The sequence below is a fragment of the Accipiter gentilis genome, chromosome 9, assembly GCF_929443795.1.
Source record: "Accipiter gentilis chromosome 9, bAccGen1.1, whole genome shotgun sequence".
Lineage (NCBI taxonomy): Eukaryota > Metazoa > Chordata > Aves > Accipitriformes > Accipitridae > Astur > Astur gentilis.
In genome coordinates this window covers 29,997,375-30,019,481 of record NC_064888.1, presented here as the reverse complement: position 1 = coordinate 30,019,481, position 22,107 = coordinate 29,997,375, and the positions used below count along the sequence as shown (strand labels likewise).

Below are 22,107 nucleotides of genomic sequence, written 5' to 3'. Positions count from 1 at the left end.
TATTTCAGCTTACCAGAACAAAAGGAACTTTATAAAGCACAGAATTTATTTTTCCACTGGCCATTCTGTCTTGATACGGTCTTCATTTTTCTCAGTCTAGGCAATAATAGCCAGACTAATCCCTCTTAAGTTTATTCCTACCCAGGTTCACTTGCAGGCTCTCCTGACGCTGATGTGGATATTTTGTGGATATAATGTGCCCAATAGCACATTATGCACCAGATTTTGTCCTTTCCCTTCACCTGTACCAATGCCTTAGCTCCGCGAGCAGCCCTGCGAAGGCAAAGGTGGTTCAGCTGAAAGCAACAGGTACACCGACGAGCAATGCTGATAAAATATATGTAATGCGCACAGCCTCTGTGCAATTTCGTAATTCAACACCTCATCGAGACCCGGTGAAGCCTGAAATGCCGATCCCTCAGAGACCTTATTTTACTTGGCATCTGGCTGTTCTGACTTATTTGGTATTTGCCATTCCACTGCACAGCCTGAACCCGCCAGTGCTGCCAGCGCAGGCAGCAGGAGGGCAGGGCAGGGCTGGGGAGATGCTGCCTTCCCCCGCCGGCCAGCCCAGGCTCATGGGCACAAATTCGCCGCTGTTCACAACCAAACGCAAAGAGAAGAAAAAAAAGGCATTGACTTCACACGGCCAAGATGAGCTCTGGCTTGCTTGAAAGTGCTGTGTCCGGCAGCCTTAGCATCACAAGCAAGACAGACAGACAGACCTGGAGGACAGACAGACCTTCAAGCGCAAGGAGCTGCCTTTGGGCTGTGGGCTAACTTTCAGGTACCCATCACATCTGGAAAAATACGTCCCTCCAGAGGTGCTAAGGCAAAGCAGGGATTAATTAAAATGGCAAGAGATGAGTTATTTATTAAACTGTTTTCACATTTTTAGCTGTGTTAGAGGGCTTCCTGCAGCTGCTATAGAGACAACAACTACAGACAATAAAATTTTATGGGCAATTTATATTCCCTCTCCCCTTAGGAGATGTGGAAAAACAATGACAACTGACTGTTTGCAGGTCGTGTATATCTTGCCTTCATTAAGTAGGACTCTGTTTAAACACATATTACTCTTCTTCATCAGATAGTCACAGACTTCCACAGAGAGAGTAAATAGTTTATAGCTTCCACTTTCAACAATACACTATAAAAATACACTGCAGTCATATTTGATTATCCAATTGTGTTTAGTGCGAAGCACTCTTGGCAGATCAGTCTGCTTATTTGCATGTGTCAGAATAGCAACAGAAATGGATCCCCATGGGCAATGGAAAATAAGTTTTGCACTTGGAAAATAAAATAGTAATAACCACATGGTAAAACTGCAGATGCATACGATATATTAGATTTATCATCAGTCTTATACCATTCACACCTGAAATTTGCCCATAAATCCACCTCATTTGAGGCTTATTTAATGTTTCTTCTAAAGGTGCCCTGGAGCTAGAGATTCAATTTACCTAAGAACTGACAGGGGTGAAGAAAGAAAAACGTTTCCTTCTTTCCCTACAAAATGTGCAACTTCCTTGTCAAATATACACTAGCTTGAGTGCCGAGATGTGTACACTTCCATCCATGATCAGTTCACATTTTGACTTTTGATACTTTGCAAACATGAAGCAATAAGAAGCTAGGAAGGGGATCTGGAGATAGAAAAGATTTCCCAAATATCTGATATAATATATAGCACTGCCAGTTAATTCTATTAGGATCTGTATATGTATTTATGACTGAAGTATATATTTATACTGTTTCTACTTCAGGTAGATCTAATACGTGCACATTTAATACATATGCATTTAAAATTTTCCCACTTTGCAAGGTCTTACTAGTTTTTCACATATTTTATATTTACAAGAGGTGGTGAAGCTTTGCTTTCAACAGGTGCCTCTCAGTGTGCCAATCTAAATAAAATTATCCTTGGTTTTCCAAGACCGTGCTGGTAAAAGACCAAGACTACTTACTTTGAAATACTGCATGAATGAAAATACAGATAGATGGAAGGGAAAAGAGCATGAACAGAGTAATAAACGGTAAAGAGGTTTGGTTGCTGACCATACTATTAACGAATGGGACTAAGGAAAATGAACAGGCTGTTCCTCACATTACCCCACTGGAAATACAGGGTGGGTAGAGGGGTATGCTGAAATCATAATTTCTTTGCAGTCCCATTTTTCCACACTTTTAGAGGACGTGTTGTGCTTTAAAAGAAAAGACACTAGATGGTAGGGCTAGATGATCTTCATAGATCCTTTCCAATCTTAACCATTCTGCACTCCTGTGCTACAATGACACTGCCAATAAAAATGGGGCAATTTTCAAAAAGGCACTACACAACAAGTAAACCTGGAATTCCCCACTAAAAGTTACGGGAAAATGCTGAAAACACACATTATGCTTTAATGTACACATCACTGAGGAAAGCTGCCACCCTTGCTGTCCTGCAGTGAGTCCACAGAAAGTGTACATGAACATTTCTTAGTCTATGCCAGGCTCACTAGCCAAGTGCTTGAAAGAAGCAGGCTAATGTGAGACAACACCATTTGGTTCCCCTGAGCTGCCATCCTTCCTCCAGGGCTCTGAAGACCCCAGGATTTAAACAGCTGTTCCTTTCCTTTTCCTTTTGATGCTTTATTACAGCAGCGAGGCAGCAGATTGCTTATATTCCATTTTTCTCGGACTCTTTTTGAAGTGTGAATGAGCATGTGTGTATGTTGAAGTGATAACATAAGGCTAAGCCACATTTCTAGTAAATATTGCTTTAAATTATCCTGGAATGTAAAAGTGCACTTGTGCAAAACTAGCTGCCCAAAAAGGGAAGCAGAGCTGTAAGCCATCCTGCCTGCAAGTTGAGCATGTTGGCAAGAGAGTCACTGTATAAGGGCATGTTTACAGGTCATGTAAGCCTGCATCTACGCTGAAACTCATGCCCTAAAACACAGAGCGTGCATCCACTCGATTGCAACAACCTCCCCTATGCGGGCCTTTACACTGTGGCAGGAAACCAGCTGAGACCTTGTGGTCAGAGGAGACCTGATTCCTGGGTGAATTTAAGCCTTTTCATCTCTGTAACGTGGGTAGAAGCAAGGAGAGCAAGGAGTAGCCTCTCACCTCTGACCAAGCGTGAACACTGCGAACCTCATCTGCAAGATTTAAGCCAGTCTCTCGTTTTGACTCACTCCTGCAGTGACAGACAAGACGTGGTCCAAACTCAGTTCCGACCACCCCTCGGCTGAGATGCAATGGACCCTGCAAGCCCCTTTTTACCTTTTTCAGAACAAAATCAAGCAGGCAAAGAAGCTGCTTGGAGGGCTCTGCTTCTGAACATACAGCAAGGGCAGTCAGACCCTGCAACATCTGCGACAGCCACATAAACCTGTGTGTTGACAGCAGTAATAACATGTGGGTAATTATCAGTAAGGCTGATGCTATGGGTAAAGCCATAAGCAGAAGGAAATGAAAAATTAAGGTACAAACCAGCTGTTTCTCTTTCATCCACAGGCGCAATTTAGTGATGCCAGAGTGTTGTGCAATGCCTGCGATGCTGACAGAGAGGGAGGCAGGACTGAGCTGGGCAACAAGGCTGATGGCATCCCTGAATCTGGTGACACTGCTGTACAGCCTCTGGCAAATTATTTAACTCTCCCAGCCTTTGGGTCCCATTTTGTTCAAGTCTCTCTTTATTAAATCTGTAAGACAGGAACAGTGTCACTAGACTTGGTCATTGCCCTGCTTTACCAGGTTCCTTATTTTGGCTGGAACTGCTACCGTAATGCAGATTAGCAAAACAAGAATGTGAAGTTTTGGAAGTTGTGACTTTTGGGGCCATAAATGCACACTGTGCATTCCCCTGCAGAGCTAGGATCCTGCAGTGACACAATACTTACTGCTGCATGTCTTTCCTTCGGGCAAGTCTGATTTTGGTCATGAAGTTACATTACTGGGAGTGGGGAGGGAATAATTCTGTGATAAACAGGCAGCCACCAGAAATGATAAAGCTTTTTGTCAGATTCTTGGGTGAAATACACATAAAAGCAAATGGAGGCAGTGCAGGGGTGTAGTATGACCCTGCAACCCTACAGGCATTGGGAAAATGGTGAGGCTCAAGAACAAGGAACATGTTTGGAGTTTGAAGGGGGAATAAATCACTGAACTGGAATCTGAAATGCTAGGCTCTTCTGTTCAACATACCACTCCAGCATCCCCAGCCTCCATCAGATGCCCTGCATGCCATACCAGGCTGAATTCAACCATATGTTTGTAGCTAAGCTATGAAATTCATTTGTCAAGTCCCAGGAGTTTTTGGCAAGTTCTCCTGTACTATATGTGTGGTCTGCTACACTAAAACAGGCATGCAGAGCATTGCAGTGGGTATGCCTATAGGATCCAGAGGCAACATAGCTGATGATTTCCCTGCTCTGACTTTTAGTGCTGTGCAATAATGAATGGAGAAGAGAGGACTCAAGTCGAAGACTTTTCGGCACAGTTGCTAGGCTTAAAGCCTGCTGAAGGCTTCTGGAATGAGCCATAAATATGTATCTGAGTTCCACGCCAACTGTGTAAACTCAGAAGCTGACTGTTTCATTCAGGGACTTTATACCCACCAGAGAGTTCGGAGCCTGTTAGACTAGAGGTAAGTCAGTGGCTGGCAAGAGTCACATTTTCCTTGTGAAAGCGGATGTGGAAGATGCTAGGACAGCGCAGGAGCAGATTACGGATAGGAAATTATTTCTTAGGTGTTTTAAAAGGAAACATATAATCAAGAGTTACGGGCCCTCATTAATCAGGCAGAGGAGTCCTGAGGTGCCAAATCTCGCAAGAACGGCCAGAGGACTTGGAGTCACTCGTAAGCTCTTCCTAACTGAATCCTTGGCATGACATTTGCCCAAATTCTAGATCCAAATTCAAATATCATCACCTTGGCATATGAACAGTTGCCTAGTGGCTCCGATTCAAGCTGATTCACAACAAAGATAAATCTTTCTGCTCCTAAAACAGAACAAAAAGCTGCCGAGAAATTCTTTAATTCATCTGCCTTGTGCCATCTTGGGCCAGTAGTTTTTGCAGTATTTCCCATTTCTTCACCTCCTGAACCCATATCCCTCTTCCCTGCTGTGTAGGTTGCTATGGGCAGTCGTGCCACCATATTTTTTAATACAGCAAGCAGTGCAGAAAGGAGGCAGAACTGTCAGAAAGAAGCTTCATTAAAGTTTTTGACATATGGCATGAAGATGTCATTTTAGCAGGGATTACCAGGCTGCATGACAGGAAGAAGCCAGGATCTCTCTCAGCCTAGCGAGATCATCTCATCTTCCAAAGGAACTCCAGCTGATGATGGTCACCAGGTACCATCTAACCTTTTCCATGGTGAAAACAAGACCCATGAAACTGCTGTTATGTGGAGAAATGCTCTGATTTGCCCCCCAGTGACAATGCAAAGCCAACTCTAAGGCTGCATGCTGACACCTCTGGTCCCCCGCCAACCTAGCTGCCCCTTAAGGTGGGTCCTTGGAGACTCTTTTCAGTTCTTCTAAGATGTATAAACTCAAATAGCCCAAACCTTGACAGCCTGCATACTTGAGGTTAGATTAGAGTCCTCATGAATGCCAGACTATCTCCCTTTCAGCAGAGGATGGCACAAGACACAGGCACTCAGCACTCCTCATCCTCCAACCCCAACTGTATATCCAAACTTCAGGCTCCAGAGGACAAATCAAGCTCCTCTGCAAAAGCAACATCCTGGCAAAACCAGCTGCAGCTTCTCCCCGGTAATTTGGAAGATATCCATGTTTCAAATCTGCCCATTAAACCAGCCAGAAAATCATAAAAGTGCCATCCAGGAAGGATTTATCCATAACACATGAAATGCATTTCCCCATTTCGGCATGGGAAAAACAGCAGATGAGGTAAAAAGAAAGTTTTACAAGGTATATGCCACACTCTAGTCTATGCTCTGGTAGAGCAACACCTCTGAGCAGAAATCCACTTACTTACAGATGGCTTCTAGTGCTATACTGTAGCGGTTGTTTCCCACCTCTCACTCATGTTATATTTACGTGCTAAGTTTCAAACACCGACTGATCCAGGCTGAGGTCGTGAGATGCTCTGGGGAGGAACAACGGCCGTTTCCCTGTGCTTGTCCCAGCACAGCGAGAGGACAGGCAGCATCAGGCTGGCCCTTCGCTGGGGATGGCGCAGCATCATCCCTGCACGTTTGGAGCCAGGTACTCACCTAACAGCTGCACTCCGCGGGTGAGTCCGTAGACGTCGATCAAAGCCCAGAGGGGCTCTGCCGTCCTCACCCCGCTGAAGAAGAGCATCGCAGCAGAGTCGTTCACCCGATAGAAAACCCGTCCCTTCTTGTCCACCCAGAAGGCTATGATGTTTCCCTCATTCGCAAACTCTTCTGGCAGAGCCTTGGCCCAAAAACCGCTCTGGGAAACCAAGTCGGGGCACGCATACTTCGGCAGAGTGTCAGGGTTAATCCTCGATGGATCCTTGGAAGTAAACCCAAGTCGAAGAGCCCCACTCCAGCAACACTGCTTTTTAGTGATCTGCAAAGATAACAGCAGCAATAACAGTGATTGGCACTTGAACATCTACTTACACATTACAGGCTCTATGCCATCGAGCACCAATGGCCACCATGCAGATGACCCCACTAGATTTAGGAAACATTTTACCCAACAAATACTGCTGTACCCTTTTCAGCTGCACAGTTAGGATACAATGCACATATTAAAAAAAAATCAAATTAAGTCTATGCAGAGAGGTGAAATGTAATTACAGCTGCACGATGACTCACTTCTATTTCTAGGGTAATTCCTTTTGGCCTAAGAATCATCCTCTCGCAAAATGTGCCAAAAACGGCCATAAGAGCTTTTATCTCAGCACCTGCAGCAGCAGAGCTCTTCCCCTGTGGTGCTCGGATGATGGGGTCTCTCATGACCTCAGGGAAAAGCATTGGCTCCAGAATCACAGTCATCACCATAGGGTTTTCTGGGTTTCCCAGCCAAGTAGAAGACAGTCTTACCCTTGTTTAGCTTGTCAGATTAGATGAAATCACAGCCTTGCAGCAGAGAACTTGTGTGGGGGAAAGCACAATTTAGAGTATTCAACGGTATTAAATACACAATTAGGAGGCAATGATAGATGTTGAGTTATGATTGGGGAAAACCTATTTATTTCAGCTGTGAGTGGTGATTTTCAAGATATGTTGTGCCCATCTATACCCCACCTGTCGGTATGTGGTTACTCAGTGTGTCTGGGGTCAGGAAGATCTGCTATAGTTTTGGGGATGGTGCGTGTGTCATATCCACCCGTCTGCACCTGAGAGACAGCAGGACAAAGGATCACAGATGCCTCCAGAGTCATCAGCTTCTTCTCACATGAACTGAGCCCTGGACTGAAGAGGATCTGAGGGGAACAAGCAGTGGGTCCTAAACATGTGCAGCACATCCAAAACACTACCCAGTTACAAGGTCTCTTTCTTCCCATGGAAGCGGGGAGTCTTCCAAGGTTAGTATGGTCCCCAGATGGAGATGATGCCCTTGGAGAATTTTTTCCCTCTTTTTGTTGGATTATGAACCCTCTGGAAATTGTTCCTCTCAAAGGGATTCAGCCTGTCAGCAGCCAGACTGAGAAATGAAAGACCTAAGGATGCTGGATCCAACCCTGATGTGGGGCCAGGACAGTTCCTGCATGCCAGCTGACACATAATGGGTGTTTCTGTTCATGCACTGAACCTGCAGCAAACATGAGAGCACTTGAGATAGCCCTCTTCCATCAAAGCCCTGGCAGCCTCAAGCAATTTCACTCTTGGCTGCAGGACAGGAGCAGAAACATGGACAGGTACCACCTAACCACAAAACTTGCTACCTTACTGTAATTTCTTGCTCTGCCGAAGTGCTAATGGCTCAGATGAGATGGCTAATGGCAATGCCAGAGACTGAACTGTCCAGGACTGCAGGACTTTGTCCTCAAAAGCCTTGCAGCAGCGCCTTGTGTCCCAGCTTGGAAGCACAGGATTTTCACCAAGGGATTCTCCAAGATGTTTTCTTTGGACTTCTGAATTCTCTTCTAATTACATTTGTAAATATTGCATTTTTCTTTCACATGTCCCTCTCCAAGGCAAATCTGGAACGTGTGTCCTCAGGGGCACAACAATCTCACAACAGAGACATTGTTCAAAGCCTAGAGATTTCTGTTTTATAATTGAAGTATCTGAGAAAATAATTCAGAGCTTCAGAAAAAAGTTATCAACAGACAGTTCCGCAGTTAAGCGAGTGCTGGTCTTTAGCCCTACTCAGTCAAGCCAACCATCTAAACTGTTTAAATGAAGTACTTGAGCACTGACCTCAGTCCCAGGAACTATGGGAAGCTCCTGCTTGTGGGATGGGTACTCGGGTGGCACTAGAAAGGACTGCAGCAGATTTGCTCTTTTATATGCCTGGCCAGGATGGGATGGGATCATGCACGTCCCCAGTGGAAGGAGGGTGGATGGGGTATGCACATGACAAAACGGGGAATATAAGCACACTCCAAGAAGCCTGGATTATTTATGGCAGCAAATTTACTGCAAGCCCTAAAAGCTTTTCGGTCTGAGATAAATATGGCCTCATTGTTATTTGTACAATTTGCTCTTTCACAGTCTCTTGCCAATACTTCACAGCAATCACAGGCCGCATGAAGCAAATATTCATATGGTAATCAAGGCTGCACATGTTCCATGTATTAATCAGCACCTCTAAACAGTTCTCAATACAGTCCGACCACAGGCAAACTAATATCCAAATTAAAATCTAGTATAAAGCCTGCCAAGAATTAGACACAGCTGGACAAAGGGTACACAGTTTTGCTAAAAAAGGCAATGGTTCATGATGGACCAAATTCTCTCTTCAGCAGCCACTGTGAGCAGAAAAGCCTGGGAGGTCTGCTGGGTACCAGAAGGGGAGGAGAAGATACAATGATCTACATCTAAACTGCCAAGCCATGGCTGCTTCCACAGATTCAGGCTCCTGCTCTTTACTGCCTAGTGCCTTGTGTCACCCTTGACAACCTCACTCCACTCCTGAGCAGTGTCCTGAATGACATGGAAGAAACCACACTGGGACATATATCTCGGAGGCAAATAAAGAGGAAATCTGGCTGCTTGATGGCATTCCCAAAGCTGCAAAGAAATCTCAGAATAAAACCCGAGATACAATATCTAATAAGCAGAACGAAATCTCCTGACTTCTTTCCTCTAGTTTTCCAAAGGGACTTTAGACTTTATAGGACCTGAATGATTGGGTTCATGGTTAGTCTTTAGCTGGTAAGAAGGTTTAAGATGCCATTTTCCACAGGCACACACAACAACAAGGCAATTGCAGGATGGACTTACCAGAAAAGCAAAGATGTTTTCACATTTCTATCCATCCCTAGAGTACAAGTTCTGCTGAAGCCTGTTGATTACTCCCATGAGACCTTGCCACTGCACTCAGCAGGAGCTCTGCTTGTAAATCCCTTGTGCAGATTTGCATGCATATTCTTCACACGTTATGCAAGCTAAAATCCTAAACTATACAGTGATAAACAAGTGTGAATTTCCAGAGATAGCTACATTGTTTCAGAATGAGGAAGAAATAACCCAGAACCTTTGCCTAAACCACTAAACCCACTCAAATCTTTGATGGTGTTTTCAGAAATGAAATGCTGCTTTCATCTCCTCCCAAATCATTTTTCGCAGTTGTTTGTCCAAACTGCTGGCCAATGTGGGAAAAAATCCCATTAGGCAACACGAGTAAGTCCTGCTGGGTTTCTAGCCTGAATGGAAGCAGTAAGAGCTCCACAGGAAACATAACAAACTTGTAAGAGGGACTTTCTACGTAGGGACCTGAGCCGGCAATCACTGAAATCTCTCTGTATTTTCAAAAGGAAGCTTCCTCCTCATTTCTTGCTCCTTTGCCGGCTGTAAGGGAAGAGGCAGGGAAGGCTGATAAGTTGCTGTAGGTCCCAGTCTGGAACCTGTAGCAATGAGCAACAGCAGGATCATTCAGACTCAGCAGCTATATGCAGATAAACCTCCTGGAAAACTCCTTGTGCATAAAAGAAGGATTTGCAGGCAGATCTTTCATGTGTGCCATGAACTAAAGTTGCCAAAGAAGATGACCTACTTTGTGCCAACGAAAGGCGTGAAATCAGCTAAGAATAGAAAAATGGAGTCCCACAAACTAGAGGGCATAAAGATCAGAAAATACCTGTGGATGAAATTTGAAAGGCCCCAAGCTCCTTCGAGGTACTGAGAGCCTAAAAAGTGCTTCAGTTCCTGAGGGAACTGATTAATTTCTTCACCAGGATGCAGCTCCCAGTGCACATGGAGGCATGCGACTGTCTTAGAGGAGCTGAACTTCCCATGCCAGCTGCAGCACAAGGGGTACCAGCTCCATCCTTCGGGCTACCACAGACACAAAGGAAGTGAAATCAGCCTCTGCCAGCAAGAAAAATGTGATGCCTGCAATGTTCTCTCCTCTGACCTCAATGCTATCAGGCGGCTGATTCAACAAAGCAGTCAGCAGACTGCCAGAAAGATCATTTTCTTAGATGGCAACTGTGGCCGCACTGACTGCTCCTTTCATCCTGCCCATATTTCTTCCCTGCCAAGCACACAAGCAAGCACCTTCACTTCCAGGTCCTTTTCACCTCTTATCTGTTGGCTGTGGAGAGGCTGACTCCAATCTCCATGAGACCAGTCTTCATTGCTGCCTTGTTTACAGGAAGAAAAGTGCTCGTGGACATGTGAATTTGTTAACTAACTCCTCATCCTCCCTCAGCCCGTCCAGTAAAAATCCTTTGCAGGATGCATGCCAAGCCTAGAGGACACACTGCCTAGAGACATACTGAGGCTGCTGCCTTTTGGACTGATCAATACAGCCCTTTTTTCTTGCTGTTTTCCAAGCAATCTCAGCTTAATCTGCTATTCCTTGTCTAACATCAATATAAGCTCTTTTGGAGTGTGGATTTCCCTTTTGTTCCCAGTTTCTACACCGGTCTGTACCAATGGTTCCAAGAACTACAGTGACAAATGCAGAAGTACCAACAAAGATCGTGGGTCTTTAAGGACAAGATCTCACTACTGTGCTTTTCAAGGAAGAGCTAAAGATCTGATACAAGCACCAAAGCCTGGTACACCCCAACATTCATTCACAGCAGCTCCCACGGCAATAAGGGAAGGTATCGTTTACTCACCTTAAGCCTGACTTGTTCATAAATAACAATGGGCCTGTTGCTGAAGGTAATGGCATTGCAGAAACTAGCCTGGCGCTTCACTGCCTTCTGTGTCGTGTCCATGATGATCTGGGATCCCTTCGTGTGGGGATGGAAAAGCAGAGGGCTGATGGACAGAGCTCCACACTGTGGGATGGGGAGACAGTGCTTCTGCTTGTGGTGGCATCGGTGGGAGGAAGCTGAAAACGACCCACCTATGGAATCTGAAAGCACAACGGGGAAAAAAGGGCTTCAAATCTGCTGTGAGTAATAAGTAAAAAACTTTCAATGCAAAAAAAGGCAGGGGCACTGCAGAGAGGAACTATGGATCAAAATAAAAGTTAGTCAAATCCCCACTCTGTAAATCACTAAGGGTTTTTAGCGCATCTTGAACAATAAAAGGCTACGAGGATACTGAAGGCTCCCATCCGGACAGTCTGATAGTACAGAGCACGACATGGAGACCACAGCTCAGCACTAAAGTCACAGGCCATCTTGAGACCACACATCAGAAGAGAAGGCAAGAATTGGTTCCAAAACTGGAGCAAAGCACATGTGAAGTTGCTATATCAAAGCTGTCACACTTAGGGAAAAATTTTCCACTTCCAGAGGACTCCCACACAAGCTGACCATTTCTCTGACTCCTCCTTTGTAACAGCAACTCCATTGATCCTTGCCTCCATGTGTCTTTGGATGCTGTCCTAGCCACCTGCGCTAAGCGCCAGATCAGACACATACATTGCTAATTTATACTCAAGCACCACTCAGCAATAACCCACCTAGACTCCTCCACTAACCACCATCCATTCTCCTCTCTTCTTTACTGATGGGAACCTCAGCTGAGATCCCACTTGTCACGGAGGCATTGATCAGCATGTTGTGATTACAGGGAGGAAAGCAAAGAGGGAGAGAGGCTATGAAGCAGGGAGGAGACGACATCTTTGGCTAACCAAGGCCCTACACAAAAGAGTCAACGCACAATCAACACAGTCACAACAGCAGCTTTGTTCATCAATGTATGGATGCATGAGTTTCTTTTCAACAAGGAGCCTGCAGCAGTTCAAGCACAAAACAATCATTATACTGAACACAAGTCATCTGCTTCCTTTTCCTTGTGTGCACACACACACTACGTTATGCACATATGTTTGGGAAGAGATACTCCTAGATTTGGAAACAGAGTATCAACAGAATAAAGGACTACTCCGTGACAGACTCAGGGATGCAACAAAAGCAAATATGACCTTAAAAATGTGCCAGTTTGTGCTGTAAAGATGCATGACTAAACAGTATGATTAAAAACTCTATTCCTTAAACACGCAAACTATACAAACTAATCACTTATATTCTTCATCCAAATTAATTGCTGACAGTTATGTCTTTATATAGCTGCTATAAAATAATGCTTACACCTCTAATGTAACTCTTGGCTTTGTAATAAAAAGCCTGGACCCTACTCCTCCCAGACTTCGGGGTAACTTTGGGTTGTAGCTATGTAATGGCACAGCATCAGGGTGAGCTTGAATAACTACCAACACAACTTAAAATCCTGGCTTCTGAGGAGAACATTTTAATTCAACTTCAGCATCAGTCACTCCAGCCTTCTCCCCTCATCTCTTTGCTGTTTTTTTCCCCTGTTTTCAGCAACAGTGCTATCCCTTCAGAAGAGAGCAGGGAGGCCAGACAAACAGGGTTGTTACCTCTAAACACTTTCATTAATGCTTTAAGGGAGAGATGAACCAACTGGGAGTTATTTGATGCTAAAAATTAAGTGGAATATAAGTCATCTTCCTTCTCCTGTTCCTCACACATGGAGGAGGAGAAATAAGGTGCAGAGTACCAAGAAAAAGTAGATGTTCAGGTCAGAGAGGGAAACCATCAGGAGGAACAGACTGCATGGAAGGGGGAGCTTGACATGGGGAAGGTCAGGATGCAGCAGCTCACATCAGCCTGACCTTTTCCCTTCGGGCACGCTACTGCCCCGGGGCAGTGCACCCTGCCTCTCTCCACAGCCCAGACTGGATGGTCAGAAGACAACACAAGCTGCAGCAGCCCCGCTGGGAGAACCTTCTGAGGTCACCTCCTAAGACCTGTTTAATTAGAGGCTGTCTTATGCCCCAAAGAACAGGAGGTTGAATCCCTTCTAGTATCACTAGCTTTTTTCCAAACCAGGTATGTTCTCTGTTCCCACCCCTCCGGAACCCTGTTAAGCCCTCAGCTTTAGTGATACCTTGCTGCTGAGTTCCTCAGGCTTAATGGTATTTTGCAAAGAAGTATTTCCTTTATCACTGCAAACATGAAGCTGTTCACCATCACAAATGGTTATGAGCCAGACCCAGCAAAAGTGGCCGACTTAACCTTGCTCCACTCCAACTCCCCAGGTGGGTCATGCTGGTCTGCAGGGACAAGACCGTTGACAGATGGTCAAAGCAAACCATCCCAGCCTCTCTTTTGGCAGAAATTTTTCAGGCCGCTGGATCTCCTCATTGCGCATCTCCTGGCTGCCTCTCTGCTTCTGCTATATCCCTTTTTCTAGGTAGACTAACTAAAAATAAACATCCAGTGTAAAAACTTCCATTCCTGACACGAAGTCAGAGACATTTCTGAAACAAGACATATATTGAGGGATATAATCAATTGTTTGAGATCATTTAGAGTCAAGAGATCCATAGAAAAATATGAAAAAACTCTTTTCCTGCTCATTTCCAGTCTTGTTTTTTTCAACACCTCTTTGATATTTTCTAGGGGTGAAAGAGAAGAAGCTACCAGTGAATATACATTCAATTCATGCCATTTTTGCATCCAGATCTGAATTCTGTAGCTCAAACTTTTTGCTAGTAGTCACTCACCAAAACAAACTTGTGCAGCGCAAAGGCACACCCATGTTAACCTGTTTGTATACCTCAGTGCTCTAATTTTACTGGATAACTTGGCTGCGATAATAGCTGCCGCACCTCTCCATAGAACATCGCGCCTTTTTAAAATGTGGTAATGGACTCACCACAACTGCTCACAGCTTTCAAAACAGGCTCTGATAACAACACCGCATATGTCCAGAGCATCTGCTGGAGCAGCATTACAGAGCCATAGAGTCCTGCCCGACCCCATGGGAACTATGTTAGAGGAATGCTTATTTGCTGTGACAGCCTGGCACTGCGATGTGAGAATGGGTCAAACCCATGTGTCATGACCAATGCCTGCAGGACAAGTGCCTCCCCATGCAGACAGCTGAAACACAGGGCAACCATGCTCTACAGGAACGTAACAAACCACCCCAGGATCAGCTTCCATAGTCAGATAATGCAAATGGGGACGAGAGGCCCTTCTTTCTCCCAAATGCTCTTACACAGCAGTGACTCCTTCATGATGAACAGCTCAGGTGTAAGGACCAGAAAAGGTCTTAATTTTTAAAAAGTAAAACTATTTAATAACAGGGGTTTGCACCTTACAAATACTTGGAGAAGTTACAAAGCAATGGGTCAAATACAAAGGCCTTTGCTCAACAACTTCAGGGCAGCATGTCCACTCCAAAAGAAGGAAACATCATGCAGCTTCAGATGGCAACACAAACACCTAAGACTGGTGTATTGGGTCTGCGTGGCAAGGTTTTGGTAGCAGGGAGGGCTACAGGGGTGGCACCTGTGAGAAGCTGCTAGAAGCTTCCCCTATGTCTAATGGAGCCAATGCCAGCCGGCTCCAAGATGGACCCACTGCTGGCCAAGACCAAGCCAATCACTGACAGTGGTAGTGCCTCTGGGATAACATATTTAAGAGGGAAAAAAACCCAAACACCAAACCTGTGCAACTGCAGCTGGAGACAGGAGTGAGAACATGTAAGAGAAACAGCCCTGCAGACCCCCAGGTCAGTGCAGAAGGAGGGGAGGAGATGCTCCAGGCGCCAGAGCAGAGATTCCCCTGCAGCCCGTGGGGAAGACCCTGGTGAGGCAGGCTGTCCCCCTGCAGTCCAGGGAGGTCCACGGTGGAGCAGATCTCCACCTGCAGCCCAGGGAGGACCCCACACCAGAGCAGGTGGATGCCCGGAGGAGGCTGTGACCCCGTGGGAAGCCCGTGCTGGAGCAGGCTCCTGGCAGAACCTGTGGCCCCACAGGGGACTCACGCTGGAGCAGTCTGTGCCTGAAGGACTGCAGCCCATGGAAGGGACCCACGCCAGAGCAGTTCATGAAGAACTGCAGCCCGTGGGAAGGACCCTCGTTGGAGAAGTTCATGGAGAACTGTATCCTGTGGGAGGGACCTCATGCTGGAGCAGGGGAAGAGTGAGGAGTCATCCCCCTGAGGAGGAAGGAGTGGCAGAGACAAGGTGTGATGAACTGACCCCAACCCCCATTCCCTGTCCCCCTGCGCTGCTGGAGGGGGGGGGAGGTAGAGAGAACTGGGAGTGGGGTTGAGCCCAGGAAGAAGGGAGGGGTGGGGGGGAAGATGTCTTAGGATTTAGGGGTTTTTTCCTCATTATCCTACTCTGATTTGATTGGTAATAAATTAAATTAATTTTCCCCAAGTTGAGTCTGTTTTGCCCAGTAATTGGTGAGTGATCTCTCCCTGTCCTTATCTCGACCCACAAGCCTTTCATTGTATTTTCTCCCCCCCATCCAGCTGAGGAGGGGAGTGATAGAGTGGCTTTAGTGGGCACCTGGTATCCAGCCAGGGTCAGCCCACCACAAATGGACTTAGACAAGGAAAGGGACACTTTACCAACACAAGCTGGTGAGATACATTGCTGTCCTTGCTTGGCCGGCTAAAAATAAAGTAAATCATCCGCTTAAAGTTTTTGTTCTCACTGGGCTGGACCAGGACTCCAGCCTTCTCCCATCCCCTCGTTAAAACTACTACACATTTTGACATCTTCAGCCTTTGCTACCAGCAATACTGGTACAATACAGCTGGGGCCCTTGTAGTGTGGTTTCAAACTTTTTTTCTATGTAAAAGAATTGAGTGAAACTCACAAACCCAGAGACTGAGCAGGCAAAACAGGCAAAAGTCCTCCCGATTTCACAGCAACCATGCAAGACTCTATCAACTCAGAGTCTGACCCAGACTCTTCCTCTGCCACAACCCGACTTATCAGTCACATAACAAGGGCGAAGTGAAGTAATTGCCTGAAATAAAAATTGCAAACAAATAAGTATTTGAAAGAAGGCTGAAATATGAAAGCGTGTTCAGGGGCTTCGCAAGTTTCCCATTCCACAATGCAACACAACTTCCCCCTGACAAGGAGGAGTTGTAACAACATGCCAGGACTACACAAACTGTTATCTTGTGACAAAAGCAACAAGACCAAAATCATGCCTGTCTGAAAACAGCCTCTGTGTCAAAGGGCTACAAATCTAGAGACGCACCACGGACCCTCGTACAGCTTTCCAGGTTTCACACTGGGGGTCACAAAGAGCAGCATCTGGTCACTCATATGGTTTTAAAGATTGGATAGACTTCTGTTTTCAGTTTGTGGCCAATAATAGATGCTGTTTGAACCATTTCACTCGGCACTGGGTTTGAACCCTGAACACAACCTGTCCCTAATACCATGAGCCCTGCCAAGAGAGCAGCAAAGGTGATAATGCACCACTTGTTCGCCTGAGCCACAAGCACATAGGCTGGATCATCTGAGACCTTTAGCAAGCCAAGGTGAAGGAGATGTTAACATGAACAGCAACGTGAAGCAGTCTGAACCGCTCTGCCTTCAGTGTCCCACTCCTACGCCCATCCTTTTCAGAGACCTGTTTGAGAAAGCCGAATATTGCCCCAAAGGTAGCACACTTCTCCCTCCATACGCATTAGGTGTTCCTGGTCTCCTGGATCTCAAGGCCTGGGCAACTTCCACATGCTACATAAAAGGCAGCACTGGATGTTCTCAGCTTAGCAAATTGCATCCCAAAGCCTGTTAGGGGTTTTCACCAGAAGCGTTCATGCTCTGCAAACATTAGACATAATCTTAAAGGCTTGGGATTTCTTAAATGCTGCAAGAAATGACTGGATTTAATTTTTTTTTAAATACATTTTTTCCAGTTGAAAAGATCTCGATAGGCACCTGTCAGAACACTGTCAAAACTCATTTCAGATGGAAAACTAACTGCAAGGTATTTAAGATAAACTTCTTAGAGCATGTGAAATAAATGACATTCAGAACTGAAAGAATTAGAAAAGACAACTTCAAAACAGAGCCCAGGGACTGACATGCAGTAGCAGGTAGGAACAACAAATCCCTGTCCACCTGGGGAGGAGGAGAGGAGAGGTCTGGGGGTGGTGACAGAGGTGACCTGTCCCGCAGGCTAGTGACAGTGGAAAGAGTGGACATGACAAAACACCACACTACAAAGGGAGAAAAGGGTTTCAAAATTATTACGTTATCAAAAGAGGCTGACAGACAGTGCTTTATCTGGCAGGTAGCCTCACTGTATAAACATTGAAAAGGAAGGATTGTTGAGAAGGAAGAAAAGGAAACCATGGGTAGGTGCGGGAACACAAGGTAAGCCCTGCCCCAGGGACGCACGCGTGGTGCAGCAGAAAAGCCCTAGTTCTGAAAGATTACCTGCACAGTTTTGCCAAAGCTGGATGGTTACTAGCAGCACAGGGAGAAAATATTAATTATGAGATGAATGCTTATAAGCCTTACCGCTTTTTGAGGTGGTCTCATGCTTTTGAGAATTATCAGTGAAACACAGTGTAACTAGTTACACTGATTCTTTACATTTGTTAATAAAGTTCAAAAGGAGAAAACCATAATGAAGTCATTGTGCTAGGCTTTGCAAATGGATTATTAAAAGCACACTTCAAGATACAGTTTACTAAAAATAAATATTAGCTTAACACCAGTGGAAACTGAAAATGGGTTGCAAACCTTGTTTTCTCACATGCAGCCTGACCCAGGGAATGTGCACAGAAGAAACAGAACCATATATTAATGCAAATTAAAACAAGGGTTTCTTCACTGCCTTTAAAAACACGTTTGCTGTTCTTGAAGGAATAAGGAATCATGTATCTCCAGTCTATATCCAGCTCTCCCTGCGCCTATTATGATGATAATGACCCTGTCAGATTGCTGTCACCACGGTCAACTCCTCGTCTTGGCACTACAAGATGACCAGGAAGCCAGAGCAAAGCTTTGCTCTTCCATAAAGACAGACTATAGCTTTGTAGGTGTTGGGCCATTCAATGATAGAAATGCAAAGGGTTAATTCTGGAGCTTTAAATCCAGAACACCTGAAATTATGGAGCATCTTGGGTTAAACTTTAGTGAATTAGGGACATCTCTACAAGGTGGATCTCAGCCAGCAGGTCAGATCTAGCACTCCTATCCAAGACTCTAAAACAAGTCAAAGCCAAATGTAACTTATTTTCATCTGTGCTATTTTAGCAGTGACAAGATGTATCAAGACTAGGTTTGCACATAGTGTAAGATTTTCCGTTTAAATTGCAAACTACGAGACAAGAGGCAGGTGCAGACAGACCACAAGAACATGAAAGGAGATAATACCAGTCAGGGTGGGGCTTGGAGTTGGGGGGGGGGGGGGGGGGGGTGTTGGTTGGGGCTTTTTTTAAGACCAGAAAGCAAAGCTGTGTTTAAAGTAACAGATTTGAAAGACACCAACGGTGGTTTTACAGACACCTATGAAAAGTCCCCCACCCCCACCCCCACTATAAAAAGTGGGCAATAGAAGTTGGAGTTGATTGCAGGATGATCCACAATGGTTCCATCTTTCAAACCCGACTGATGGGTGGTAGGGAGTGGTTAGTTGTAAGGAGCCTTCAAAGTGAAGAGCTGATTTTTAATTTCATAGAGAAAAATAAAATTAGTGAAAAAGATGCAAAAAGTGACAGTAAGGACAGAGGGCAGAAAAGTACAACAACATAAATTTGGAATAAATACAAGTGTGGCAAGACTTTGTTTATCAGTGGCAGAAGAGAGAAGGCTTTGAGGCTTGCAGAAAGGAAAGGAAAGGGGGAAGGCTGTGTCCTGAAGATGGGAGAGATGCAGGCAGAATCAGCAAGACTCGGGACACTGACGTGTTCAAGCGGATTTAGGACGATGGGCTGAAACAGAGACTGCCATTTCCTCTGCCTCTCTGCTCAGCTGGGATGTGCATTTGCCCTCCATCACGTGCAACTGCACTAGCTGAGGAGCAGAGATGTGTCCTGTTCAACAGTCACTCCTCATGCGGAGACAATAACCTCTGCAGGAGTGCCAGGCAATTACCTGGGCATGAGGCTTTTTTAGCCACACCAGGTGAACCCATCAACTTACAAGTCCCTGGTCACAACTCTGATGTGAGCCTTTACGAAGGCTTGCTTGAAGACGATGCTGAGGCTATGAGTATTGGTAAGAATCGGGAGGGTGGCAATTTCTATAATGCTTGAAAAAAGAAGGTAAAAGAGCTGAGGAGTGACAGGAAAATAAGAGCTCTGCTTCAGTTATATCAAGCCTGAGTTGTCTGTAATATTTTATTTAAAAAGCAAAAAAAAATCCCCAGCAAAAATTTAGGCAGGCCAAAGGAGATTGAAGTACTACAGAGAAGAGGTGAATCTGTTAGTCGACTGTATGAAGGATATGGCTGAACTGTTTGTGGTTGAAATTACCCTGAGAGAAATAAGAAGATGCTCCTGGGCAAAGCCTAGAGGAGACTCTGCCAGATATGGGAAGGAAGCTGAGGAAGACCCTCGAAATGCAGGAGAGGCAGAAGGAGAGGACAGCAGGGCAGGACTGAGCTGGGGAGGCAAACCCTCACACACACCATCTCCAGGAGGAACAATCCAGCTGATGGCACTGCAAGCACTTAAAAAGTACCAAGCACCACAAAGGTGGCTGATCATGCCCTCTTTGTCATGAAGAAAAGATGATATCAGAAGAGTGTGAATATGCAAGTATTTCTATATGCACATAAGGCTGCCAAGAAGAAACCCCTTCCCCTTAAAAACTGATTTTTAAACTTCACATCTTCGGTAATGATGCCGTGTAATCATTAACCATCTCCTGGTCCCTAATTAGGCACTCTTACTCTTTACCCAGCACCTCTCACAGTCATTCGCAGCGATTCAGTCACCGATGCGGCACACCACGGAGGATGGCTGCGAGACCTCCAGCACTGCTCCGCTTCCCGCGGGCGCAGCCCACCCTTTGCAGGCTCCCTCCTCGCCCCCTCCCTGTGCAAATCCCCCTGAGCCCCTGCGGACCATAAGCCCACTAAGCACATAAGAATGGCAAGAGCATAAGTAAGCAGCCATATGCTCCTGTCTGCTGGATAAGGAGAGAGGGGGTGAGCAGCCCCCCAGAAAGATGCTGGGCAGCGGCAGGATGAATTGCCTCGCGAGCCGGATCCCCCGGGGTCCAGCCATGTCCATGGACAGGACACTGAGATCCCTCTATCAGCAGCAGCCGCTTCTGCCCACACTATCTTCTAGCAGCTCCTCTGATCCGCAAGCAGGAGCAACTTGCATTTGCCAAATGCAATTATCAAATTGCCAATGCCAATTATCAAAAATAATTATTTATTTTTGAGAGCAACAAGGCACTTCTGACCTTATTCTCTGCATCTTGGTGATTTTGCATCTTTATTATTATTACTAAGGCATCGTAAGTTAGATGTTGTGAGTAGGAAATGAGAATATAAAAGTAAAAAATGGTGCTCTGGAAGCATCCAAGATCTCTTTCTTGATTTAGAGTGGTTTTGCTCTGCTGTGATCAGGTTGGGTATGTCAGCAGTCTAATGAGAAATGTACAAACATATTTATGTCTTCTAACAAAAGAAAACAAGATTAAGTCCAGTTCAGTTTAAGATTTAGGGATGTTTTAAAAATTCTGTTTATCCTTCTCTTGCAAATGTGCAGTTTGGGAATCTTCTCCTTTGCTAATATCAGATGCTTCAGGAGGAGGAGGAATAGCTTGCCCGGGGTGATGGCTGATCTGTCTGTGCTGCAAATGGTGGGACAGAAGGAAGAAGAAAATCCCAAAACTTTCCATGCTACCTCCTCTTGCTAATCCTTATCTTCGGAAAGATAAGCAGATATACTTTTGGCCATAAAATTATGTATACTTTATAAATAACTTATGTTTGCTTCTCTGACCCACTGCATTAACGAACCGGTTCCCTACCATAGCTCCTCTTCCAGAAACTGTCTACTTGGGACAAGTCAGTGAACCCTCCCACCCACCGTAATTCCAGTTACCCATTTTCTTAGTATAGATCAAAACCAGGCACAGAACATTTTACACCTCTATTAACATTGCAGAGTTCCTCCTAATTTATAACCATGTAAACTAAGCCTAAGTAGTTATTGTAGGCATTTAACTAAGAGCAGTGCTGCTGAGACTGGGGCCAACAGCACCTCCGCCCCTCTCTTTAACCTCGTGCGAGCACACAGAGTGGGCAAGTTCAGGTTCTGCTCTCACCCATGTCCTCCTGAGGCTCTGCATGTACTGTCCCCAAACAGCATATCCCCTCACCCCTGCCAGAGGCAGGCACCTGGGCTAGACAGGTGCCAGGGTACAGTACAAGTACAAACCTTGCGTTGGTTTTGAACCAAAGCCTCATCCTCACAAGCCTCATGTTTCCACTGTAGTGATAACTGCACGCTGCTTTTCCCCTTCCCCTCCTGCAGTACTGGGCACAGCTGTGATGACCAGCTAAACGGCTGCTCCAGAGGTAGCCGTATTTCACTGCACAGCCCACAGTCAGCAGAGCAGCCATTCTCAGAGGGTTCACGACAGTCCACACTGCAAAAAAGTAGCTATGTAAAAGCAGAGCCTGACTGCAAGTATTTTATGGCCACGTAGTACTTCCATGCACTACAAATCAATGTAAAAGATGTTTTCTTCAAGGGGCCTCATATAGACTGTGTTTCTTAAAT

The 22,107-nt window shown here is 45.4% G+C and overlaps 1 protein-coding gene across 4 annotated transcripts in view; it reads right to left on the bottom strand.

The window, feature by feature from the left end:
- Positions 1–22,107, bottom strand: part of NEURL1 (neuralized E3 ubiquitin protein ligase 1) — a 164,430-nt gene that overhangs the window by 56,036 nt on the left and 86,287 nt on the right. For all 4 annotated transcript variants that reach the window (XM_049810056.1, XM_049810057.1, XM_049810058.1 and 1 more), the window contains exons 2-3: positions 11,233–11,474; positions 6,239–6,560 (exon numbers count right to left, since the gene is read on the bottom strand). In XM_049810056.1, the coding sequence (XP_049666013.1) occupies positions 6,239–6,560; positions 11,233–11,474 (564 nt within the window). The remainder of the gene's footprint in view (positions 1–6,238; positions 6,561–11,232; positions 11,475–22,107) is intronic.